We start from the raw sequence: 27,844 nt of genomic DNA on the forward strand, positions 1-27,844 counted from the left end.
TGCGAGAGGGAGAAGATATGGGGATATACGTATATGCATAGCTGATTCACTTTGTTATAAAGCAGAAACTAACACACCAATGTAAAGCAATTATACTCCAATAAAGATGTTTAAAAAATTTTTTTTTTTTAATTAATAAAATGCCATTCTGGTGGTAGGTATCAGTCTCTGTGAGCTGGGGCAATTGGAGCCCACCTCCGAGACACAGACCAGCTCTGGGGGTGCCGACAAATCCTCCCTGCGCTTACAGGGCTGCAGGCCTGACGGGGGAGGTGGCTGGTGCATCCCAGATGCGATGTCACCCTCTGGGGTTCCTGGTGGGTGGGCAGCAGGATTCCCCCGAGGATGCGCTGTTAGAGCTGGGATCACCCTCTTTATAAACGTCTCCAGGTCTCAGTATCTGGGGCTGCTCCTGGACCGCATGTGCTCCGTCCTACAGTGGGACACCCAGAACCCCATGCCACTCAAGGATGTGGCTGACAGCAAAGGGCAGCCATGGGGACGGCACTTGCGTCATTTAACATTTGATATAAAAGGAATCATTTCAGTGGCACTAAGTGTTCTCTCCGGCATTATTCTCTGTTACAAAATAGTCTCCGTGGTGGTGCTGATGCCATCTTGACACTTCATTTCCTTGTCAACAAAAACAAAAAAAGTTGGTTTTCTGCACCAACTCAAGCATGGCATAGAATTTCAAAGGCTTTGATAAAAGTTTTCCAACTTCATCTCCATGGAACAGTTGGAAAACGTCTCTAATTATGCAAGCTTTTTGTAAAATGTCTCGAAAATACAGAAGGGCCTATTGTACTTTTCACAAGTAAATGTGAACACATTTAATGCTCAAAGGTGAAAAGAGTGCCAGGATTTTTTTTTAATGAATGCTTGCTACTTATTGGGTCAGGCCCTCTCCCTCTCCCTACCCCCTAACAAATAAAAGAATGCATTGATATTTTAGAGGCGTCTGATGAAGTACACTCTGGAAAGATCTGAAAGGAGGCATTAGGACCCAAACAAGAGACACAGCAGCCGTCAAAACTGGAATCCTGCCAAGGCAGTGGTAACGCAGGGAACCGGCCGAGAACGCACCATTTCTCGTGAGAGGAAAGCTGCAGGTGCTCCCAGGAGGAGGAATGAGGTGTGTGGGCTGGCGGTGCACACAGCGCCACCGGAACTGAGATCTCTAGAAATGGAGTGTCCTCACTGTGTGTGTGTGTGTGTGCTCACGTAGGTGTCATGTGTATGATTAGCTTAAAATTCACAGCAGGGTTAAGGTCAGACTAAACAGATTTCTCCTCTTACTTCTGGAGGAGAACTCAGTCCACCTCACTAAAGGAACACTGATGAGGCTCCAGGACCTGCCCTATAGCCACATTCCAGGATTTCCCGGGTTACATCTAATACTGGTAGGGTTTGGCTCTTAAATATCATCTGCCCTTGGGCAAGTTCCTGCTTCCCAGAGAAATGAGAAAAGATACTCCTGGCGTCTTCCTTTGCCTGGGGCACATACAGCCACACTCAGACCAGACCCGCCCGGCCCCCCCCACCCCCCAATAACCCCCAACCTGCAGGGTCCCCATCCTCAGCTGTGAGCAGCTATGACTTCAGTACTCAGCTTGGGGCTGTTCTAATCTAATCCTGTCCAGGCCCCTTCTCACTGAATCCTCACAGCCACCCCACGAGAGAGCTGCTTCTGCTACTCCTACTTTACCGACGAGGAAGCTGAGGCTCGGAGGGCAAGGCAGCTCATCTAAGGCCACACAGCCATGAGTGCTAGAGCTGGGATTAGAATCCAGTCCTGCCCAAAGCCCCATCCTCCCTCCCCTTTGCCAGGCCGCAGAGGGGCAGGAGAAGGATCTGGACACCTCCTCTCCAGATCACCCGGACACCTGGGCCCCGGGCCTACCTGCTAGGGAGAACTTGTCTGCCATCTCCTTCCGCACCAGCTTGGTGAGGTTGAAGTAGCTGTCGTCCTCGTCGACGCTCTGCAGGAACAGCGGGATGTGCTGGAAGACGATGGCGTGCTGGCACTTCCGCTGCCCTGCGATGCTCAGCTGCTGGTCCAGCCACTGGGCCTGGGCCTGCTTCAAGGCAGGGCACATGGAGGCATCGTATAAGAACTGGGAGTTGAGGACGAGGAACAGGACGCCCCCAACCCAGAAGCTGAAATAGTCATCTCCCCAAGTCTGCTGGAACTCCGCGATGGTCTCGGGGGTGGGGACATTGCCCACGTCATGGTTGCCGCTGACAAGGACCAGTGGGATCTCGCTGTCCACGGTCCTGAGCACCCGCTGCAGGTCCTCCGTCTGCTCCTTCCGCCAGGGCATCCCTGGAAGAGTGAGGGTCATGTCCTGAAACAGCTGAGGCTGTTTGTGCCTTTATAATATCGAATTAGAGAATAATCTAGAAATCCACTCAACTGGACACATGGAAACTGCAAAAAGCAGTCGTATGTTAAAAACAAATCAACAAGTGAGATGGGAACTTCTGTCCTCCTTCCCCTGGAAATTCAGTGTCTAACTGGCCATCTGACCCAAAACTGCTGATTGAGCGATGGTGTAGAGTCATTCTAATTGTAAATATTAGTGAAGCTGAATTTCTATCTTTTATTTAGAAAATAAATATAAATAGTTGTGACTTTTCTGCCCTGTTTCAAGGGGTCATCAAATGCACCCCTGAGGTGTGTGGACCCAGCTCTGAACGCTAACCTCAAACGACAGCTATTTAAGATTTTCTTACCATACACACGACCGTGCAGACTGTGTGACCACTTTTATGGGAAAAATTCTTAGAGTCCAAACGGCTACATCAACTGGCATGTGTATCTTGCCAAACCTTCCCCATACAGCGGAAGAGGCATTTTATATTCTACTAGCAGTGTGTTAGAGAGCAGGGGCTCAGTGCCTTAATATGAAGCACATTCCCCCTGGCACTCAGGAGTCAGTGTGGAGATGATTATTTGGACAAACGGTGGGTTCCCTCCTCCCTCAGATTCCTGGCTTCCACGCTTCCTGTAATAATGTATTAAAACCTTAATAAATGGGCTTTGAGATGACCAATTTAATTCCAGATCTGGTTTTTTTTTTGGTGCTAATTTATTCAACAAATATTTATCGAGTACTGACTATGTATAAGGTACTGATTTAGCTACCAGGGTCAGCTGTGAGTCAAAGAGACACAAACCGTTCCTTTCAAACTAGTGAGTCAGACAATCTGTCAAGTAAATTATAGAAGCACACCCATCTGTATCAGATGTTATTAAGCATGACTGAGAAAAGCAAAGCAGGGAAAGGACATGATTCCTGATAGTCCTGCGGAATAAGCTCAGCATCCTGCAAAGACAGCATATGAAAAATGATGAAAGAGAGAAGCCCACCTTCACGAGGGATGATAAAATTTACCTGAAAAATGCTGCCATGAGCCGATGAAAATTAGACCCCACATTTCCATCATGAATTAAAAAGAAAGCAGCAAAGTCTTTACAAAGCAATTATAGCTAAGAAAGAAGAACATAAAGCAGAAATAAAGGAATTCAGTTTAGATGGTCAGAAAATAGGCAGATGTGAAATAGGAACTGGTAGAACTAACTCAGGAAAGAAAGAGAGGGAAATGACAAAGCCACTTCAGAAATTACAACCACAAGATTAGCAGTGAGATTTCCTTTACAGCAAGTATATGCCTGCTTTTCTAAACATCCCATGAGAGTGTGTACAGAACGTGCACTCTGTTGAATACAGAATCCCTCATATTTCCACTCAATCAAACTTGTTAATGGGGTGATTCAAACCTCCTATGTCATTATTCTTTGCTTTTGGCCTATTGATCTGTATCAGTTTCTGAAAGACCTGGTTAGGTCATCACTCTAATTATGGATCGATCGATTTATCTCGGTAATTCTGCCAAGTTTGGTGTTCACTTACTTTTAGCTATGTTGTTAGACACTTAAGAGTTCAGAACACCCATATTTCACTGATATATTTTTATTATTATTTTTATTATTATTAATAAAATAAATAAATGAAGAGAAAATAAAGAGGTAGATCTGCACGGATGTTCTGGAAAGATCTGTAATATATATTAAATTAAAAAGGTAAGACATGGAGGAGTAAAAATCACACATAAATTTTAAAAAGGCTTACACATATTCATATATTATGGATAGAACTTCTCCAAAGATACAAAGGAAACTATCAACTCTGGTTAAATCTGGGAAACAGAAGCGGGGAGTGAAGGAGACTTTCACATTTCGTTGAAAACCTTTTATACTATATATATATATATATATTTTTTTTTTTTTTTTGCGGTATGCGGGCCTCTCACTGTTGTGGCCTCTCCCGTTGCGGAGCACAGGCTCCGGACGCGCAGGCTCAGCAGCCATGGCTCACGGGCCCAGCCGCTCCGCGGCACGTGGGATCTTCCCAGACCGGGGCACGAACCCGCGCCCCCTGCATCGGCAGGCGGACTCTCAACCACTGCGCCACCAGGGAAGCCCTATACTATATTTTTAAAGTTCCTTCCTTTCTTCCTCACTTTTTCCAAGCTTATGTATCAGTTTCATTTTTAAAAAGAATTAAATTTTAGAAAGCTTATGTATTATTTTCATTTTTAAAAAAAGAATTAAAAAAAATCCTTAGCCTCAGGATCCTAAGGATTAAAGAAGATTGAGGGGAGGCCAGTCAGGCGGCTGCATTTCCAGGAGACCCCAATCTCGGGGTGAGTGGAATCTACTGGGGAAAGGCTGGCTGATCCCCACAGAAAGAGCTCAGGCGAGGGGAGAAGCAGGGCCTGCCTAGCACTGGGGACCAGGAGCCTCTCCCTCAGTGGTGCTGGGGATTTGCCTACAGACAGCATCTGCTTCCTCACTGGTCTGGGCTGGCCCTGGGGCTCCTGGTTTGAAGAGGCCATTGACTGATGTTGCTTCCTTAGCTGAACTTGGACTGTGGGTATCTGTGTTGACTCTAAACCCCTCTAAGACCCCATGGTCTGTTCTTTTCCCATTGGAGAACCTGAACTTGGTGCTCCGGCTCAGAGTGCTGCCTCTCATTACAGTGTCCTGGTGACAGTGTATTATGAAGTCCTGATCCACACGACAAGGACTTTATAATACACTGGGGTGCAGAGTGTCTCCCATTCTTGATTTTCAAAAGACATTTCATCACAATGCTTCATACACTGGCTGAGGAAGACACAAAGAATGTTCAAGTAGCTAACGACCATACACAGAAAAGTTAAAACTGAGCACCTCAAAAGACAGACTTAGGGGCTTCCCTGGTGGCGCAGGGGTTGAGAGTCCGCCTGCCGATGCAGGGGACACGGGTTCGTGCCCCAGTCCGGGAAGATCCCACGTGCCACGGAGCGGCTGGGCCCGTGAGCCATGGCCGCTGAGCCTGTGCGTCTGGAGCCTGTGCTCCGCAACGGGAGAGGCCACAGCAGTGAGAGGCCCGCGTACCGCAAAAAAAAAGCCAGACTTATTCAAACCTTGGAAAGGAGACCCTGTCTACAAAGCAATCTACAGTGAAGAGCTGTGAATTATACACAACAGGATGTTTGTCTGTTTCCAAACTTCAGAGGGATGCTGCTCTTGGAGAAATCACAAATAATCCCCAATAACCTGTTAAAAACCATGAAGCCCATCTTCCCTGGATCCCTTCAATCAAAGATAAGTCTCTCTTGCGCAGCTTTTCCAGGACTTTCTATACCCACCCCCCATCTGGCAAGGTGTGGATGGGGAGAGTCTGTGACACATGGGTTTGGACCTTGGCTCTTGCCCTTCACAAGCTGTGTGGCCTTGAATGAGTCACCTGGGTCCTCTGAGCCTTGGCCTCAGTATGTGTGAAATGAGAATGATAACCCCACAATTCAGAGGGCAGCGGTAAGGACTCATACCAAGATAATTTCCAGAATTTGGTACAAACAGGTATAGAAAAGGTGATCTGTCTTCCCTCCACCCCACACCTGAACGTAGTAATTCTTCCCTCTTTATCAGTAACCCAACCATGTACACAGAGCAATCAGTGTATCATTTCTGGGGACTTCCCTGGCGGTCCAGTGGTTAGGACTCCGCATTTCCACTGCAGGGGCATGGGTTCAATCCCTGGTCAGGGAGCTAAGATCCTGCAAGCCGTGAGGTGCAGCCAAAAAAAAAAAAAAAAAAAAAATTATTTCTAAAGGAATAAAAACATTCTCCAGGGATATAAATAATTTTTAGGTAAGAATTTCAAAGTGAAGGAGTAAATTCTAGACGGTAAAAAGCCAAGTTTAATGAAAACACCTGCATTACATTCAACACACTCATTTGTGTATATCAGAATTTCTTTTTTTTTTTTCTTTTTTTGGGGGGGCTTCCCTGGTGGCGCAGTGGTTGAGAGTCCGCCTGCCGATGCAGGGGACACGGGTTCGTGCCCCGGTCCGGGAAGATCCCACATGCCGCGGAGCGGCTGGGCCCGTGAGCCATGGCCGCTGAGCCTGCGCGTCCGGAGCCTGTGTTCCACAACGGGAGAGGCCACAACAGTGAGAGGCCTGCGTACCGCAAAAAAATAAATAAATAACTAAAAAATAAACACATATAACTAACTGCATGTATATTAATTACACATACATCACACTGCGTGTACGCACACACACACGTTTATGTTTCTAATCAGAAAGTCATTAGAACTGAACTAAACTGGATGACTTTCCATAGATGCTGGACAAGCCCAGACGTCTCTGCAAGGCTCGTCATCTTCAGGGGATGTGCAGTAGGTTTGGTGAGTACCTGGCATCATTTTTCTCCCCAGGGGATGGCACCCCAGAGAGACTGCTCAGAGCAGTGTGGGACCAGGCTTTTCTCATCTGTGGCTTTTTCCACTGTGGAGAAGGAAGCCTGTGCCCTTAAAAAACAAATATTGGATTCTCTTCCGTATTCTTCTTAACTGTCCCTGATATCAGACCCCTGTGTGTGGCTTGGCTTCAGCTGCTAGCAAGCCTTTCTCAAAGAGGTGTTCAGGGTCTGTGTTCTCAGCGTTCTCTCCCAGGGATTTGTGTCGCAGCTAAAGAACCTTCTTCTTCTCGGAACTTCTGACATTAACTTGGGTTTTCAATTTTATGCAGGTCTATCAAAGCTTAGTTTACAGCTCAACATGATTAAACAAAATTATATGTTGTTACTAGGATAAAACTCCCACGCCCGGTTCATTTATTCCACAATTAAACTCTTGCGGGCACGGCACATTAAAAGTAAATATCAGAATGTACCTGGGATGGCTATTCGTGGAATATTGCCATAATATTTCAGAAGCAATGGTAAAACCCTTGGAAGGATGAGATGAACTCTTGGCCATGTAGCTTTTCTTAGGATTGTAACGCACTGCAGTTTATCGTTTATTGAGAACCCAAGTGGTTACTTCATTTCCAAGAACAGAGGTGTCCATGTTATTGCCATTTTCCACCCCCAGACTAGGGCTCCAACTCCTGAAGGGAAAATAACCACCACGCGTCACTTAAAGTATATCTCAACCAGAAGTGCAGGCAGCTACTGCAGAAATTTTTGTGCGTACCTGCCAAGCACAAAACATCATGATAATACACATTTGTTTCCCCCTTTGGGGGTAAAGGAAAACAGAAGCTGCTGCAAAGCACCGGAGAATATAGCCTGGTTACAGAAAAGATAGAACAAGAAACAAGCATTGAACTCACGTGCTTCCATTTCCCTTGAACCACCCACCCCAGCCAGCAACACACAGTGATGCAAAATCCCACCAGCAGATTACTTAGAAGAACCATCCACCTCTGAGACCTTCACAGCATTTTCTCTCCTCTGTGGAGGTCGTCTGAAGAAGAGATACTGCGAAATGATTTCAACAGGGTTATTAATCTATTCACTGTTTTAGTAAGAAGATTTTCTTCCTTTTTTAAATACAAACAAGGAAACCAACGTTCTCTGCAGCGAAGCGACAGGAAAGGATGCTGCTTAGTAAATGAAAATAAGACCTCTATATTCCCCAGTCCCTGAAGGCACAAGAACTCAAACGAGAACTGATGATAACACACTCAACCACTGGCAGGAAGAGATAAATGAAATAGTGGAAGAGTAGAGAAACAGTCAGGTGAGGTAATGGGCTACTCATTCAGGGGGATCTAGAGTGGACTTCCCAGTTCAATACCAGCAGCAGCGAAAAGAACAACAAAATCAAGGCGGCCCTCGAGTAAGCCCATGCTGAGCAGTTACTTGCAAACCAAACGACTTCTCCAGCTGAGGCCGGTGCAGGGGAGGCAGGTGACTCAGCCTGTGATGGGGAAGGATTTCCTGGCAGAGAGACCGCTGCTGCTGCTGCACTCTGTCAAATCCTTTCACACCCACAGAGCCTCCTGCCTGCCCCAGCTCCTAGGTGTACCCTCCCACCTGGGACCTCACACAGACCCTGGCTTCCCCACGGCACCCTCAGGCTGGGCTGTTAAGTGATGGGTGGTCTCCAGCAGCATTTTCTTTGCACAGTGAAGATGCTTGGTAGATATGTGTATGGATTTGGTCTAATTTGACTGAATACAGAAATTAATAGGAGGGACTTCCCTAGAGGTCCAGTGGTTAAGACTTAGCCTTCTAACGCAGGGGGTGCGGCTTCGATCCCTGGTGGGGGAGCTAAGATCCCACATGCCTCAGGGCCGAAGAATCAAAACATAAAACAGAAGGAACATTGTAACAAATTCAGTGAAGACTTAAAAAAGAAATGGTGTACATCAAAAAATCTTTAAAAAAAAAGTAATTAATAGGAAGATACTGGGATATGCATGGAACACCATTTCTCACCCCTCCTCTTCCTAATTTCAGCAGCAGGTTATCGGCGGGGCAGCCTTAGAACCCTTGCTCCTCAGTCCAGGCCTTCTGACAAGAACAGAAGTCCAGCAGCTTCTCCACCCAGTTCCAAACCAACTTCTACACACACACACTGTTTCTCTGGTCTTCTAAAGTCTCTTTTCCTAACAGAGTTGTGGCCAATTTTTAGGCAATTGAAGGCATGACGTATGGCTTCTTGCAGTCTGCGAAGCTGTAAACAGGTAGCAGCATCTGCCTCCTATGGACTGAATTGCTCCCACACCCCCAAAATTCATACACTGAAATCCTAACCCCTGTCCAGGAAAGCTAACCCTTTCTCCTCTACTTAAATTCCTCTCTACCCATCCTTTCCGCATCCTAGAACCGGCAAGACCATGTTTCCTCTCCCCTGGTTATAGCTCACTGCCCAGAGGACCGCAATACCCTCCTGACTGGCCCATCTGCCACGAGCACCCCTGGACAAGCTGTTCTCACACAGCCATTGGCATGAGTTTTTTTTTCAGCCAGGCCACCAGCGTGTTGAATCATTCACCTCTCCCGATCACAAACTATTCAAAGTTTCATAAACTTAATCTCATCTTCTTATACTTTATCCCATCTGATCCTCACATTGTCCCTTTGGTGGCCCAATGCATGGCCTTGTGGCACCTTACGCAAGAGACATCTTCTGAAAACCTTGCCCAATTCACAACTTGCATATTTCCAGACTATGCCTGAAACAGAAAGGTACTTCTTACCAGCTGAAGTGTCCCTGCCACTTTGCAAAAACAACCAAGAGTTTTGTACTTACAGTAAGTCCCCTACATATGAACCTTCAAGTTGTGAACTTTCAAACATGCTAACATGTGTTCGCATGTCCAATCACATAAGTTAGCTCACGTGTCTGGCGCACACTGTCACGAGCGTGTATCCTCTACGAGTGGTTGTGCTTTTGTGTACTTTACTGTCTAGCAGTGTATAGAGTATAGTAGTACAGTATCTTTATTTCAAGTCCAAGATGTCCAGAAGCAAGCGTAAAAGCAGTGGTGATGTAGCGGGTACTGCTAAGAAGTGCCAAGCAATAACGATGGAAACAAAAGTGAAATTAATTGAGGGAGTGAGTGACAAGAGGAAAAGGAAGTAACTGCAGCACTGAAGAGATTCACGACGCAGGAAATGGCAAGGGGACTTTCTTTATCTGAGGAGGCACTGTTAGTTTTTTTTTTTTTTTTTGCGGTACGTGGGCCTCTCACTGTTGGGGCCTCTCCCATTGCGGAGCACAGGCTCCGGACGCGCAGGCTCAGCGGCCATGGCTCACGGGCCCAGCTGCTGAGCGGCATGTGGGATCTTCCCGGACCGGGGCACGAACCCGTGTGCCCTGCATCGGCAGGCGGACTCTCAACCACTGCGCCACCAGGGAAGCCCAGCACTGTTAGTTTTTGAGGCACAGGACCCCAACACAGAACGGTACATGAAGGTGGCAGCAGCCGTTCAGAATGCAATCCAGTGCTACCGTGTCATCTGTGATGAGGGAAAAAAAGAGCTACGACCCAGACATCACTGGATCGTTTCTTCAAGAGAGTCAATAGAACTGAATCCACCAAGGGACCAGACCTGTGCCATCCACGTCAGGCGTGAGTGGAACTGCAGCTCGCCCTCGTCTCCTACTGCTGACCGTCCTTCAGCTCTACCACCTCCCACCTCCTGTCCCTCCTCCAGTCAGTAGCTCTTCTTGCCTGTTCACTCGATGCCAGCCCCCGTATGCCAGCTGTTCTACTGCACTTTTCAAGGCGCTGTACTGTAAGATTAAAAATGTCTTTATTTTTTGTTTGTTTTCCATGTATTTGTGTGAAAAGTTTTATAAACTTATTACAGTACAGCACTATATAGCCGATTGTGTTAGGCTCACTTTGTTCGACTCACGAACAAACTGGACTTAACGGACGCGCTCTTGGAATGGAACTCGTTCGTATGCAGGGGACTTACTGTACTCATCAATAGCTTCACCAGCTCTAAAATGGCACGGTTCTTGACAAAGGTTTGATTTGAAGGGATCTGTATTACTTCAAAGCTAAAGCATAAAGAGAGGCTTTTTTTTTTTTGGTATCACACTATTTGGGGTTCACACAGCATCCATCCCATTGTTCTGTTACCACTGTTTACAGGCAAGCAAACCAAGGCTTACTGCAGTCACGGGGGAGGGGACGGGGCGTGAGGACTCAGAGCCGAGCTACGTGGAGCCCAGGGCTCAGCCATGGAGGACTGGCTTGGGAATGGGACCATCAGTGGGGCTCACTGCTGGGGACTCAGGGAGTGGGGAGACTCGGTTCTAAATCTCACTCTGTGACCAACTGGCTGTGCTCTTTTGGCAACAATCAATCATAAACATGGCCCGTGCTATCATCAGTGAGGGTTTCTATCTGCCAGGGCACCAAGGAAAGCACTTCACACATAATATTTCATCATGACAACAGTCCTGTCACCACGACACCACTTCTTACTTAACTGTGTGCTGCCCTCATTTCTCCACGCATAAAGTAGCAATAGGAAACTTGCTGTATCTACTTTCAATGAATGGAAAAAAAACAAAGACATGGGGCTTCCCTGGCAATCCAGTGGTTAAGACTTCGCACTTCCACTGCAAGGGGCACGGGTGCGATCCCTGGTTGGGGAACAAGATCCTGTATGACGAGCAGTGTGGCCAAAAAACGCACACAAAAAAACCGATGACATAATGTGTACACAGCTAGGTGGCCTGGACAGTGTGAGGAATGAGATGGACACAGTCCCTTTCCTCATGAAGCTCAGCGTGGGTACACGAGGCTATGCTGGAGCCATCAGGAGGAGGGCACTGCTTCCACTTGGTGCTGAGGACCATCCTCGTAGCACCGATCAAGGAACCATCGATTCAGTAACAACAAAGAACAAACAGCCTTCAGGCTTTCAGCCATAAACAACTTGGCCCCTGGGTTTATGAGGTATGGTTAGTACATCCAAATGTGTGCCAGATATAGGGGGATTCTAGACATTCTTGAAATATATCCATTTAATCTGTTTAATCATTCAGACAGGCACTGCAGGTCATGGTAATAGGGAATATAGAGTAGCAAACCCTTGGACCAAAGCATCAAATCTGCCAAACGGAGGTCGCTGGAATTGTAGGGGAGATTCTGGGTATCACAACCAATCTTTTTAAGCATTCCATTCTGATGGAGTAATGTCATTTCTCCAAATAAAGATGAGGCTCTACAGTTTCTGAATTCATCATAATTCTGCACTTATGAACATTATAGTATGGATTTACTAACTTGCAAAGTTTATAAATTATCCCCTTTGTAGCATCCAGCAGTATTAAAAGAAAAGGGGAAGACACTAGAATTATAAAACTTTTTTTTTTTTTTTTGCGGTACGCAGGCCTCCCACTGTCGTGGCCTCTCCCGTTGCGGAGCACAGGCTCCAGACGTGCAGGCTCAGCAGCCATGGCTCACGGGCCCAGCCGCTCCGCGGCATGTGGGATCCTCCCGGACCGGGGCACGAACCCGTGTCCCCTGCATCAGCAGGCGGACTCTCAACCACTGCGCCACCAGGGAAGCCCTATAAAACTTTTTTTAACCTCTTAGAGTGGTCTTCATTTTAAAAATGTACTGTGGGGGGACTTCCCTGGTGGCACAGTGGTTAAGACTCTGCACTCCCAATGCAGGGGGCCCAGGTTTGTTCCCTGGTCAGGGAACTAGATCCTACATGCACACCGCAACTAAGAGTTCGCATGCCACAACTAAGGAGCCCGCCAGCCACAACTAAGACTGGGAGCAACCAAATAAATAAATAAAATAAACAAAATAAATATTAAAGAAAAATGTATTGTATGCAGAAGTTCGTTCATAAACTGGCTGTTTGGAATGTAACTAGGGTTTGTCACAGAAATAACACTGTAATTGGTGATTAGATCTCAGGCCAAATCACAAAAACCTAGTTTTTTTCATCACAACACGGATGAATGTATTAATTCAACTACATAAGAGTTATAATCAAGCTTTTCTCCCTAGCCACTCTGTTTACTTTCTAGTAAAACATTTGAGATTTCTGTTTTTGTTGCCAGATTCTGTGTCTTTTCTTCCCTTCAAAATTCTCTTACCAGCTAGCATAGGAAACTAACCACTATTTATACCCATAGGTAACAATGATCATAAGGGAATTTAATATACTAGACGAGAGAAATGTATTATGTAAGGTAGTAAGTATATTAAATGCATCTGATTAGAGAGTCGATAAAGGTATAATCGTGGTTATTTATACTTCGAAATATTATTTGTTACATTAGAAGTAAGCTGTATGAAATTAGTGGTTTGGGGATAACATATCTCTGATATATGATGAAGCAGGGAAGATAAAGATAAAGGGTCTGCAGGCTGATTATATTCTTGAGACTCTGAAGAAAGAGTCAGGTAAGCCAAGGTCACTATTTGAGTTTGACCAAGTGAAGCATATAACTCTCCTGGTTACTCAAAAGCTCACTCTATAAGAAGCAATAACAAACATAATATCAGCTCTCATTCATGGAATTCTAACCATGTGCTAATTAGCACCTGCATGACTGCACCCTGACAAGCCTGTTACTTTACTACAACACGCGACACATCTGGTTAACCAGCTGACTGGGGCCCCTCCTCATGCTAATACTATTCTAATGAGTAAAACCATATCAGATGAAGCGAACTGTAACCAGGGGATAAGAAACATGGTCGTGCCAGTTCTGGGATGCAGGAGGGATGGATAAAGAGGAATTTAAGCACAGGACAAAGGGTCAGCTCTCCTGAGGAAGAGCCTGAGTGGTAAATGGACGGGGACATCCAGAGTCTGGGAGCTTGGGAGCACCTCAGGCACTGAGGGTGCCTGTCACCTTGTCTGCCTCATGGTCACCACCACTGTCAGCAAAGATGTCTGGGACTCCTTGCTGCCATCCTGCCCTGCCAGTTGCCATCTCTGCATAGGAAGGAGGCCCCACAGGGGGCCCAGAGGGTCAGTGGGGGTCAACATACACCACCGGTTCTTTGGGAAAACATGATCTGACTCCCAATTCACGGCTCTAGGAGTTCCACTGTGCCTCCTGGTCCTGGTGTACAAACCAAAATGGTGAAGAAGTTTCAAGGGCAATGGGAACACCTGGGACACAGGCTTGGGATATTACAAGATTAAATGTTGGGATGCTACAAGGTTAAATGTTGGGATGCTGCAAGGTTAAATGTTGGGATGCTGCAAGGTTAAATGTTGGGATGCTGCAAGGTTAAATGTTGGGATGCTACAAGGTTAAATGTTGGGATGCTGCAAGGTTAAATGTTGGGTCATTGCAAGGTTAAATACTGGGATACTGCAAGGTTAAATGTTAGGATGCTACAAGGTTAAATTCTGGGATGCTACAGGTTAAATGTTGGGATATTACGAGATTAAATATTGGGATATTACAAGGTTGAATGCTATAGTATTCGGATTTGCCTGGACTTGGACATTATCTGATCAGCTTAAAAATCCTAAATACAATAGTATACTCAGAGTTTTACAAACTGAAGAAAAAAATTTAAGGGAAAGAATCCTAACAGACTATACCTTCAGTTTGTGTTCATTATTAATCACTATATATGATAAAGACATGGAATCATAATGATCTTATTATTGTGTTCACAATGCAGAACGCAGAAAATAATGTCTACAGTAGCTGTGAAAGGCTGAGAGTCACAAAACCACGTTTTTATAAAACCATTAAGCAGAAATGACTCAGAAAAAACACAGGGATAATTATGTTTGGTGAGACTGAGAGAGCTAAAAGCCATCTTAAAATCACAACAGACGGGCTTCCCTCGTGGCACAGTGGTTAAGAATCTGCCTGCCAATGCAGGGGACATGGGTTTGATCCCTGGTCCGGGAAGATCCCACACGCCGAGGAGCAGATAAGCCCATGCACCAAAACTACTGAGCCTAAGCTCTAGAGCCCACGAGCCACAACTACTGAAGCCCACGTGCCTAGAGCCCGTGCTCCGCAACAAAAGAAGCCACCGCAATGGGAAGTCCGCGCACCGCAAGGAAGAGTAACGCCTGCTCGCCGCAACTAGACAAAGCCCATGCGCAGTAACGAAGACCCAACGCAGCCAAAAATAAATAAAATAAATTTTTAAAAATTAAAAAAAAAAATCACAACAGAGGCTTCCAGTTAAAGATGGTGGATTGAAAACACACACTTAGCTCTGTTCCTTCCACAAATCCTACTGCAAAGACAGTAAATTTCCCAGGACAGAGATAACAGGGGAAGAGAAAACAGCCACAGATATTTGGAAACCAGAAAGCAGATGGACAAGTGGTAATGGGCTTAGCCAATTTATAAAGGTAAATATTCATCTGGCAGTGGGAAAAGTCAAGAAGCAAATGGCTTGGTACAACCACTTTGGAAAACACTTTGGTGGTATTTACCAAAGCTAAACCTACATCTTCCTGATGGCCCAGCAATTCCACTCCCATGAATACACTCAAAGAAAATGAGTGCACAGGTCTATTAAAAGACATGAACAAGAATGTTTATGGTAGCTTTATTCATAGGAGTCCCAAAAGAGAAATGACCCAGATAACCGTATCAACAGTGGAATGAGTAAATAAGCTATGATATAATAACTAGATGGATACTATATAGCAATAACAAAGAACTAATTGCTGCTACATGCAATAACATGGATGAATCTTCGACATTATGTACAGTAGAAGCCAGAAGAGTACATACTGTATGGTTCTGTTTTTATTAAGTTCAAGAACAGGCAAAACGAACTGATAGTGACAGAAAGGTTACTGATAGAGAAGAGACACGAGGGAGGATTCTGGCGTGTGGCAAATGTTCTCCATCTCTGAGTGGTGGCTAAGGGTGGACTCACATTTTCAAGCTCTTCACTTCGCATTGATTGCATTTCACTTTATTTATACTAAATCTCAATTTTTTTAGAAAAAGTAAAGAAAATGAATGAAAAGAAAAAACTTTGCTTTGGGATGTCCCTGGTGGCGCAGTGGTTAAGAATCCGCCTGCCAATGCAGGGGACACGGGTTCGAACCCTGGTCCGGGAAGATCCCACATGCCACCAAGCAACTAAGCCCGTGTGCCACAACTACTGAGCCTGCAAGCCACAACTACTGAAGCCCGTGCGCCCTAGAGCCCACACGCCTCAACTACTGAGCCTACACACCACAACTACTGAAGCTCACACGCTCTAGGGCCCGCGAGCCACAACTATTGAGCCTGCGTGCTGCAACTACTGAAGCCCACACGCCTAGAGCCCATGCTCCAAAACAAGAGAAGCCACTGCAATGAGAAGCCCACGCACCGCAACGAAGAGTAACCCCCCCGCTCGCTGCAACCAGAAAAAGCCCGCATGCAGCAATGAAGACCCAATGCAGCCAAAAAATAATAAATTAAAAGAAAAAAAGGCAATAAAGTTAATCAGCCCCTAATACCTTGGTGCACTGATGAGGAGGACACAAGGTAATTATAAACACAAAACAAAGAAAAACAAACAAAAGAATTCTGCTTTACATTACAGAAACCTCACAGGCCCAGGAATTTGTGGTGACAGGTATCCTTGGAAATGGGAGTAAAAGAGCCAAAAAAGAAAGACCTACAGACACCGATACTGGGGACAGGGGAAGCCTTCACTATGGTGAAGATCATGGAATACAAGCCCTCCTACAAAAAGGGTCCAATCAGCTTTCTAGTGCTGCACTGGTTTTGTGTGTGTGCTACACCCTTAAACTAGCAGGCAGCCAGGTCAACAAGACACCTAAGGAAAGTGTACAACAAACAACCAAAATGGGAGGAAACAGACTATTTGGAGAAAAAATAAAACTATCATTAATATTCTCAGAGAGGGAAAAGAAGATATTGCCTCCACTAAACAATGGTAGGATGCTTTTTTTTTTTGCTGTACACGGGCCTCTCACTGTTGTGGCCTCTCCCCTTGCAGAGCACAGGCTCCGGACGCGCAGGCTCAGCGGCCATGGCTCACAGGCCAAGCTGCTCCGTGGCATGTGGGATCTTCCCGGACCGGGGCACGAACCCCTGTCCCCTGCATCGGCAGGCAGACTCTCAACCACCGCGCCACCAGGGAAGCCCCATAGGATGCTATTTTTAAAAGGCATTTAATGACCAAAAAAGCTCTTGGAAATAAAAACTATGGTAGCAGAAATGAAAATCTCAGTAGAAAGCTTAAAAGATAAAGTTGAGGAATTATCTCAGAAAGTACAATATGCAAGGAAATGGAAAAACAGGAAATAATATTTGAGGACAAGTATAGGAAGTGCAGCATCCAAAGAATTCAAGTACCAGAGACTATAGAAAAAAATCACAGAGGGAAAATCATCAATGAAATAATTCAAAAAGATTTCAGAACCAAAGGCATGACTTTAAACAGATTAAGCAGATTCACACAAGGTACGTCACAGCGTTATTTTAGAATCCTGGATACAAAGAGAAGATCCTACATGTTGCCAATGCCACATAAAGGATCAAGAATCAGAACAGAATCAAACATCTTAATATGCATACTGAGCGAGTAAAGGCAAGGAAGCAAAGCTTTTGAAATTCTGAGAGAACGATGACTCCTTACCTAACATTCTATACCCAGCCTAACTACCAAACTACCAATTTAATGTGAGGGTAGATTGAAGATATTTTCAGATATAATTTCTTCTCCAGAAGCTGCAAGAGGATATAATCCATCTACAAAGGAAAGAAAAGAGGATCCAACATGAGAGAGAGGTAGTCAGTCCCTCGAATAGGAATGGAAATCCTAAGATGACAGCTGTTAGAGAATGACCAGTGAGGAAACAGAGGGCTTTAGGAGAAATTTCTTCAAGAAGCTGAAACTGATAGAATGCCTTATATTTCTTTAATGTATTGACATATCTTCCAAAGGTATGTGCACTTAAACCTTTTGAAGGAGAGATTGAGGTTGATCCAGTCCATTTAAAAAACTAAGAAATTTTATTTTAAAAATGCAAATAAAATCTGCAGGAGAAATAATCATGGCTTATTAAATGGCTCAGCTGTGAGTAGTGTTTAAAATACTGTATATATAGATGAACTATTAGAAACACTAAATACCAATATAACCAAAATTAGGATTTAGCAAAGATGCACATTCAATAAACAACGAGATCCAGAAATAGCAGCATAAACATGTTATTTAGAATTATGTATGTGATTGTAAACAAAATTAGCTAAAGTCATTGATAGTGGTGGCCTCTGGGAAGTGACCAATGGGCAGGTGAGAAGTCGTAAGCTATGCTTCTCACCACATCCTGTGTACGATCTGACTCATTAACCTGTGTGCATATATAACACTGACAAAGATGAAAAACTAAATCAATAAAAGCAAAACTTTCTATTATAACTCTATTTTTGTTTTCTATAAAATAGCGAGTCTATAACCTATATAAACCACTACACAATAATTTTTATAATTAAAAAAATCACTTTCCTGTCCCTGAAGGCATGTAAATGTCTGGCTCCACAAGGTAGTTCAACTCCCCGAAGTGTCTGTAGGGTCCCCATGACCCCTCATCAGAGCAGGTGAGGAAAGCGGCGGAAGCTGAACACAGAGGGTCACAAATCACAGTGGGTACCCCGTGAAGACCACAAAGCAAGTGAGCCTCTGGGCAAACAGAGATCAGCCAGGGCCTGAGACGAAAGGGCTCCTCTGTCTTACCTGTGCTCGACCACTCTCCCGCACCCAGCACCAGACTTCAGAGAGCAGTCAAGGCAGGGAAATGCAGGATGTGGGGTGAGCCCTGCCAACAGGCAGAGAAGTGGGGTCTTCTGAATGTCTGAAGACTAGAGTCACTGCCATCACAGGTATACAGATGTCCGGGAGACCCTGGGTACAACTCCTTTTCATGGGCCTGAAAATCTGCTTCTCTGACGCACTCCGTGGAACGATGATTATTTTTCCCTTTTCATCTCTTGGGAAAAGAGAGGGGATGAGCAGCCTATGACCATAAAACAATTTGCACCGAGATCCAGGTGCCCCTTCCCCAAAGATAAATTACACGCAGTGTAGCAGTATGTCTAATTATACTGCCTGCTTTATAGGACTGTTATGAAGACGAAGTGAGTTCATCCTTGCAAAGCACTTAGAACAATGCCTGGCACCTAGCGAGCTGTATAAATGTTAGTTATATAAATAAAATAAAATGAGGGAAGAGAACATGGCGTGTTTGCAAAGGTGTTATGAGAAGTCTCCATCCACAGGCTGATGAAGTGTTTCTATAAGAGTTTAAACAGGGCCTGCCCCCTCGGGGCCCCAGTGAGGAGAGAAAGTTACACTTGGATTAAACCAAATGGTGGAAGAGAGGTAGGCCTGGGTAACATTATGGGCCACCGTTTCAGCCCTAGGGGGAGGTATAAGTACAGCAGACCACTTCCCAGCTTCGAAACAAGAGCCCCTGGGCCCTTGGTGCCTGACTGAAGACTTCTGTGTTCTGACTTTGTTGCACTGAGGTAGGCATGGGAGAGTGGGGGCTGGGAGGGGGCCCCTACGTCCAGGGTGGCTTTGACCTTCAGAGAACCATCTTCCCAGTCAGTGGGCTACATATCCCAATATTGCTTAGCACTGTCCACAGGTGAGGGGAAGCCTTAAATACCTTTGGATTCTGGCTCTTGTGGTCTAGAAACTTCCAGTGTTTAAAAGAATCAAAGTAAATACCCAGAGAGAAGACTACATACAAAGAAAATGGAGGAGTGACTTAGATTTAATACTCCCCCATCAGCTTAATAACAATTTACTAAACGACTACTCTGGACCCAGCACTATGCTAGGCCCAAAAACAGAGATGAAAACAGAACAAAGAAAAATTCTTGCCCTCTTGGAACTTACACAATAGTGGAGAGAGAGAGAGAGACTATCAGTACAGTTAATAGGGACTTCCTTGGTGGCACAGTGGTTAAGAATCCACCTACAAATGCAGGGGTCTGGGAAGATCCCACATGACGTGGAGCAACTAAGCCCGTGCACCTGCACTCTAGAGCCCGCATGCCACAACTACTGAAGCCCATGCTTCGCAACAAAAGAAGCAACTGCAATGAGAAGCCCGCGCACCGCAACGAAGAGTAGCCCCCGGCCCCGCTCGCTGCAACCAGAAAGCCCACGTGCAGCAATAAAGACCCAATGCAGCTCCCCCAAAAATTAATTAATTAATCTTTAAAAAAGTATGCTTAATAAGTAAAAAAAATGTAGGATGTTAGATGGTACTAACTGTTATGGAAAAAAATCAGGCAGGGTAGGTGTTAAGGAGAGCCGGTGGGGATGGGAAGAATTATAATTTTAAAATCAGAGACAATCTCAACGAAAAGGTGACATGAGAATAAAGACTTGAGGGTAAGACAACAAATAACCGGAGGATCGGCAGGAGTTCAGGTACCGGAAGAAGGGAAAGGAGGAAGATGGAACAGTTTTCAGGAAGAGGGAACAGTATGTGTGAGAACAGAATGTCAAAGGAACGCGGCCCAGTGAGGAAGCAAAAAGCAGTTGGTATGGCTGGAGGCCAGAGTGCTGAGGGGAGAGGGACAGGAGGTGCAGCAGGCAGGGCCAGATCAGGCAGAGCCTTGTGGCCCACCTTAGGGACCTGGCTGGATTCCAAGAGCAATGGGCAGCCCCCAAAGGGTTTTAAGCAGGGATGGGCATGTTCAGGACTGAGGTTTCAAATAAAAAAGAACTAAATAATGCCATCTGTAGCAACAGGGATAGACCTAGACATTATCATACTAAGTGAACTAAATCAGTCAGAGAAAGACAAATACGTGGTATCATACATATGTGGAATCTAATTTTAAAAATGATACAATGAAACTGCTGTGGCCTCTCCCGTCGCGGAGCACAGGCTCCAGACGCGCAGGCCCAGCGGCCATGCTCATGGGGGCAGCCGCTCCGCGGCATGTGGGATCCTCCCGGACCGGGGCAGGAACCCGTGTCCCCTGCATCGGCAGGTGGACTCTCAACCACTGCGCCACCAGGGAAGCCCCAGACTCACAGATTTTGAAAACAAACTTATGGTTACCAAAGGAGAAAGGGTGGGGGAGGGATAAATTAGGAGCTTGGGGTTAACATACACACACTACTACATATAAAATAGATAATCAACAAGGACCTACTGTAGAGCACAGGGAACTCTACTCAATATTCTGTAATAACCTATATGGGTAAAAATCTGAAAAACAATGAACATATGTATATGTATAACTGAATCACTTTGCTGTACACCTGAAACTAACACAACATTGTAAATCAACTCTACTCCAATAAAATTAAAAACAAACAAAACTCTCCAGCTGCAATGCTCTTACTGCCCACAACTTTTCTGAAGAATGAAAAGTTAACAGAGGGTCTAAGTTTACCGTTGCCTTACCAAAGGATTCTATTAACCATGTGACGCTGCAGGGACCAGAGGGGCCGGCTGAGCCACAAGAAGAAAAGGGACACCGGAGATGGGTGGCAATGGAGCTCGAAGCCACCAGATGGAGACCAGATAGGAAACAGCGGAAGGGAACAGCTGGAGGAAACACGTGAGGAATTTTCTGACTCCTTGGTATTCATCCTCTTGGTGTCAGGGACACCTGCCTGCAAGACTGAAGGATCTGGCTGGTTTTTTAAATATAAAAATTACCAAGGAAAAGTCATCATGACAATAAGAATGACTGATGCTCATCTGTGATAAATTGTTAACATGGTATTTGATGCAGTAGAGGGCCTGTTAGCAGATGTGTCAGGATGTAGGTTATTCTTCCTTTGGAAAACGTTAGCAATTCAAGGCTCACATCACAACATCCATGAGATAATCCAAACGTGTATCAATAAAGGAGGGTATGTTTGGGGAGTGGAGGGTGAAGAGGAGTTCCTTAAGCTATGGATATGGAATGGCAGGCACCCTTCCGTTATAAATAATTTTCTATAAAGAGCCAGACGCGGTGCCAAAGGCAGGAATAAAGGAATGCACAATTCAAAGGCTGTGCTCACTTTCGGTAAAGACAGCCTCAGACCACTCTATGCTCACCATCGAGCCACCCTGTGTAGCACCCGAGCCTGCAAATCTACAACCTCATCCCCACGATGAGAGAGGAAAGCATGGCTGGTTTGTAGTCACACTATTCTCTAGGAGACCAGTTGCCTGGAAAAGCCCAGGCATGCCCACGCGACAGAGCAAAACAGGGAAGGATCTTGAAGTTCTTTTCAATGCTTGGTTAGTAACAGGCCCGGGAACTGGACTCCCATGTACAAAGCCGCTGGAAGACTGGCAGGCTTTCTGCTAATGAACATGTGAGTTATCTGCAGAGAAATCATCAGACTCAAGTCTCTATAAGGCAGCAATTATTTCTGTGTTGGAAACAACCACTTGCAAACTCCAGAAGCACTTTAGGCTATTTGACAATAGTGATGCAATCATATGCAGGTTCATATAGGCAGAGAGGAAGAAAATGAAAGGTCACAGGCAAGAGCTCAGAACTGGAAGAAAAACACAAGGTACCAGTTCTTAATTCTTCTTCATAACACAGGGCTGGGATACACCCTGCAGATTTGTTGCTTAAAAAAAAATCACTCCTCAAATTACACATTCCACGTAGGAGGAAATGATGTCTTTTGAAGGAAACAGATGACATTTTTTTCTAAAAATTAAAAAAATCGCTCATCTGATGGGTTCTCATAGTTGTAGCACCCATCATATCACAGAGTAGAATACATTATTTGCCAGGGCTTGAACTGCAAAACCAAAACAAACATAACCAAAAATATTTTCTCCATACTAACTTTAGCATCAGCCCCGGCCGCGGAAATTACAGTATCCCTCCCCAGACACGCGCTGCACTTACTCAGAATCCTAGTAGCTGTCAGTTTGGTACTCTGCAGCTCTGAGGGCCCTGGTTCAGGTGTTTGTGAGTCACTCTATTTGGAGGTAATTTGAACAGAAACGTTGGGAAGAGGAAAGGAGGAATGAGGATGGCCAAGCAGAGGGTGCATTTTCCCACTGCTATCTTGGTAAATTTGGACTTGAGGTCAGCACCCTAGTGCCTGCTGGGCAGGAGGAAATCAAGACATATAAAACGGGCCAAGAAGACAGGAAGCAATCACAGTGAACCATAAAATGAGGAAGACACCGAACATTCAGAAAGAGAACAAACATTGCTGGAGTAAAGGGGACACTGGCAAAGAGAGGACGATGCCTACCTTAGTATGAACCACCACAGAACACACTTTTACCAAACCTTCTTAAAATGAAAAGGCAGATCCTGAAGCATATCTAATCAAGAAAATGTTTCTATTTTGAAGTATAAAAAATACTATTGAAAATATTTTTACTTAAGGGGATCTACCATTGTTAGTGAGCATTTAAATAAAAATTATGAATGATGGTGTGTTCTTAATGAAGAAACATTATGCAGCCATTCACAATGATGCTTATAACAAGGAGGTTTGTTTATGTTCCATGAAAAATCGCAGCACGTAAAACTGCAAATAATGCATGAACTCAGCTGTGCCAAAAAGATTTAAGAAAATATTAGGAAGGACATATGCCAAAAATGTTAATACTGTCTCTGGGTAGTATAGAATTATGAGTGATTTTTCTCATTATTCTTCTTCCCAAATTTCTTTCAACTGAGCATCTATTACTTTTATAATCACAAAAACCACACACATTAAAAAACATGTTGCAGGGATGAAATGTCTCTACATATTTTAGTTCACAAATGCATAACTGTAAGCTGTGAACATGAATATAGATGATCCTTGTTTCATTTATCCTGAAATAAGAATGCTGGGGTTTTCCAGAATAATAAAGGGCAGAAGCTCCTGGCAAAGTGCCTTACCTACTTAACAGGAAAAGATTATGCAAATTACTGAGTCTTAAAAGAGTATGGACTAACCATGGGGTAAATGCTTATTAACTAGCCTACCATACAAGGCCCTGTACTAAAATTATAACCCTGCTCATAGAATGAACGTCACCTCATTAGACCCCAAATATCAAATTACAGCTGCAATATTATTAGTGACCTGTTTTTGCCAAAACATGTTTAATGTAGAAGCTTAACTCTGTCAGGCTAACAATCATTGCGCCCTGGTAGAAAAAAAATCAAATGCAGGAGTCTTCATCCCAGAGGCAGTGTAGCATCGTGGAAGGTGAGATCCGGAGGGATGGAGGGAGGGAGTGAGGGAGGTTCGGGTTTGAGCCTTGGTTCTGCCACTTACAGAGCTTCATAACCTTAGGCCAGTCATTTATTCTTCCTGAGATTCCATTTCTAATTGCAAAATAAGTATAATAATGTCTACCTTGCCAGAACTGCCATGAGAATAAGAAAAATGTATCTGAGAGTGGCTAACGGCTGGCTCACACTGAACAGTGGATGAGTGAACAAAAGAACAAATAACCAAAGCAGGTGGGTTTTTCCTACTCATCCACTAACACCAAAGTACTTGTTCTGGTAAATACTGGGGCAACCGGGGTGGGGCAGACCACTCCTTGTGGGCTAGCCTAACTCCCATTTCTTCCCTTTTCCTCCCTGTTCACTTCCAGTAGAGAGGCTGGAAAAGCTACACACATGGTTTCCAGACTCCTTTCTAGCTAGAAATGGCCAAGTAACAAGGTGACATAAACAGAGAGTAGCTGTCTCCCTACCTTCTCTCTTCTCTTAAATATGGAGGAGATGGCTGGGCTACAGCAGCCATCTTGCAACCAGGAAGAAAGTAACAAGAACATGGCAGAGACCCCATCATGACAGCGTTAAGCAACTTAATCAATGCCAGGAGCTGCCTATCTTTAGGCTTGTTATTATGTAAGAAAAATAAGCCCTACCTTATTTATGCTACTTAAAAAAAGAAAGAAAAAAAGAACAACCCTGCAACCAAAGCATTCTTAAATATAGAAATCATGAGTATAATGGTGCTTGCTCTCATGGAGCTTACTGTCTACTGAGGATAAGGAAAATAAAAAGGGCTCACAAATAAATATAAAATTAGAATGTACAGTCAGCCCTCCAAATCTACAGGTTCTAAATGTATGGATTCAATCAACTGCAGATGGAAAATATTTGGGAAAAAAATTCTAGAATATTCCAAAAAGGAAAACTTAAATTTGCTGTGCTGGCAACTATTTACATAGCATTTACATTGTATTTACAACTATTTTGATAGCATTTACATCATATTAGGTATTATAAGTAATCTAGAGATGACTGAAAGTATACTGGAGGATGTTAGCAGTTTATATGCAAATACTACATCATTTTACAGAAGGAAATTGAGAATCCACAGATTTGAGCATCTGAAGTGGGGAGGGGTCCTGGACCAAATCCCCCGTGGATAACGAGGGCTGACTATATTATTAGTGTTTGAAGAAGGGGGGGTGCTTGAAACTCTCTCCTTGATATATGAGGGCATTTGAACCTGCTGAGGTGGTCAGGGGCAACTTCCTTGACTGGGTCATGATGATGTTGAGGAAGGAGGGGGTAAAGGACAGGATTCTCAGCAGAGTGAAGAGCAGGTGCAAGGCCCTGTGGCAGGAAGGAGAGTACAAAGTATGAGGATCTTAAAAAAGGACTGTGGGCTGGTGTACAGAGAGCAGGGAGAAGTACAGTACAAGATCAGACCGTGGAGACGGGCAGGGTCAGACCTCTTTGGACCTTGTATTTATTTTAAGCATTTAGTGTTTTGGGTTTTTTGTTTTTCTGTATTTTGTTATTCCCTAAAAGCAAGGGAAGCTATGTGAGTCTCGCAGAGGGGTGACGTGTTCAGATTTGATTCTAGTGGTTGTATGATATCTATCTGCAGGTGTGGTGTGGTGTATGAGAGAAAGAGAGAGATTGAGAATACATACTTGTGGCCAACACTAACACCTGTGTACCCAGTAGCCATCCTCCGTCCTCCCTTGCCAACAGAAACCCAATTTTGTTGAGGGCAACCATGTGTTGGGCCCAGCTAAAGAGCAATGATGGGTCCACACCAATAGGCACATTCCTCTTTCCAGCTTTCCAAGACTCCCTGGGGGGTCCATGAATGGCCACGTGACCCAGATCTGCCTGGTGAGACCTCAGCAGAAGTCTGCCAAACACTGGGGGTGGGGTGAGGGTAGAGGTGTGTGCAAAGGGCATAGTTCTAGGGAAGCTATAAAAGGGGACCCATATGTGGCCAATACAGCCAACTTGAGACAAGGTAAGAAGCAGGAATTTGAAAGCCAGCATGCTAAGGATGATGGCGCTTGAAGTTAGAAATACTCTGGGTCCCTGAGGGCACTGCTTGGGCTGCTGAACTGCAGACCCCTATTTGTTTAGGCTGCCAATACTTGGGTGGTCTACTAATTGCAGCCAAACACTTTCCTAAGTGATATACCAGCTTTGCTCACCTAACTGAAGGAGAAAAGGCTAAGGGTCCACACTTATTCAACATGCTTGAAAGTCATTTGCTTAATAGCTCTAAGGAGCCAGCACTGCACTAGGTAACATTCCCATTTTGAAACCAGGAAAACTGCCTGACACAGCGATATAACAAGACCCAATTGTGACAAAATACAACAACTTCAGGTCAACTAGCTGGATGATAATTATAATATAGTGGGCAGAACAGAAGAGTAAGTCATCAGAGAGAACTATCCTGCCTCATAAATGGCACCAGAGATGCTCAGAATGGTTTTATATCAGACTTTTTAAAAATGGGCAGAAAAAATAAATCCTCCTTTGGATGTTTTTCTGTAGGATAAGTGAATTGAGACAGACCTGTTTCTAGAAACCTGCAGAGAATCGCATGTGATCAGAGAGACATGGCAGTCGTCCAGAGTGATAAAGAGACTCCGTTCGCTGTTGGTGTGATTTAAGGCATTAAGCTCAGTTCAGAGCAGTTTCTGAAACGGGCATGATTATTTGCTTCCCCTCATTAGGGGAAGAAATTAGTTGGGCACTAGTGATCTCTTCATACAAGCCACCAGGGAGAATCACTATCAAAAAGCAGGTTGGGCGTGTGAATTCCTATGAGACAAAATACACTGAATGGACAAATAAGACATCTCTTGGAATTTTATAAGAGCGTTCACAGTTAACCGTGCTGCAACTTACAATTTTTAGTATGTAATGCCAATCACTGTACGTGTGTTTACCTCACATCTGTGGTCAAACAAAGTCAACAGTATTTAAAACATGACAGAATAGAGATGTTCTTATAAGCACACGAAGAGAAACATGTAGAGATGACCATAATACTTGTAGAAAACATATTTTAAATAACTGTAGACACGTCTTTCAAAACACGTTAATGAAATCGCTCAACTAATAATGAACTACTACCTACAGAAACATTACATGAATAAAAGCAGCTGGTTGGATGAACAGCTGGCTTGCTATGTTAGAAATATGGAGACAAGTCGTAGTTCAGCTGCTGTAACAAAGTGCCACAGACTGGGTGGCTCATAAACAACAGAAGTTTATTGCTCACAGTTCTGGAAGCTGGAAGTCTAAGATCAGGATGCCAGCCTGGCCAGGTTCTGGTGAGAAACCTCTTGCAGATTGCTAACTTCTGGCAATGTCCTCACATGGCAGAAAGAGGAGTAAGAGAGCTCTCTGGGGTCTCTTTTATAAGAACGCTAAGCCCAATTATGAGAGCTCCACGCTCATGACCACCTCCTAATATTATCACATTGGGGGTTAGGAATTCAACCTGTGAATTTGGGGGACACACACACATTCAGTCCATAGCTGTACACAAAGGCAGAAATGTGAAGCATGTTGAATAATAGGATTTTAAATTCTCAGACAAGGTTAAGAAGATAGAAAATTCCTAACTTGGGATACTACAGGAACTATAAATGTTCCAAGATGATAAAAAATAATTATGATTGCTAACCTTAAATAGATATGGGAAAATTTATTTCACTAATTGCAAAAACATAAAATATGCCCATCTGAAAGACTTACAGCTGAATATTTAACCTTTCTCAAACTACCATAGCACTTTACCTATTCCTTTCTTACGGTTATTAATGATCATT

The 27,844-nt window shown here is 44.4% G+C and overlaps 1 protein-coding gene across 3 annotated transcripts in view; it reads right to left on the reverse strand.

Annotated features, from left to right (window-relative positions):
* CPPED1 (calcineurin like phosphoesterase domain containing 1) overlaps positions 1–27,844 on the reverse strand; it is a 115,802-nt gene that overhangs the window by 37,482 nt on the left and 50,476 nt on the right. For 2 of the 3 annotated variants that reach the window (XM_060122809.1, XM_060122808.1), the window contains one exon: positions 1,904–2,326. The exons of the other annotated variant lie outside the window; for it this stretch is intronic. In XM_060122809.1, the coding sequence (XP_059978792.1) occupies positions 1,904–2,326 (423 nt within the window). The remainder of the gene's footprint in view (positions 1–1,903; positions 2,327–27,844) is intronic. 3 annotated transcript variants of the gene reach the window in all.

Source organism: Lagenorhynchus albirostris, chromosome 15 (assembly GCF_949774975.1).
Source record: "Lagenorhynchus albirostris chromosome 15, mLagAlb1.1, whole genome shotgun sequence".
In the NCBI taxonomy this organism is placed as follows: domain Eukaryota; kingdom Metazoa; phylum Chordata; class Mammalia; order Artiodactyla; family Delphinidae; genus Lagenorhynchus; species Lagenorhynchus albirostris.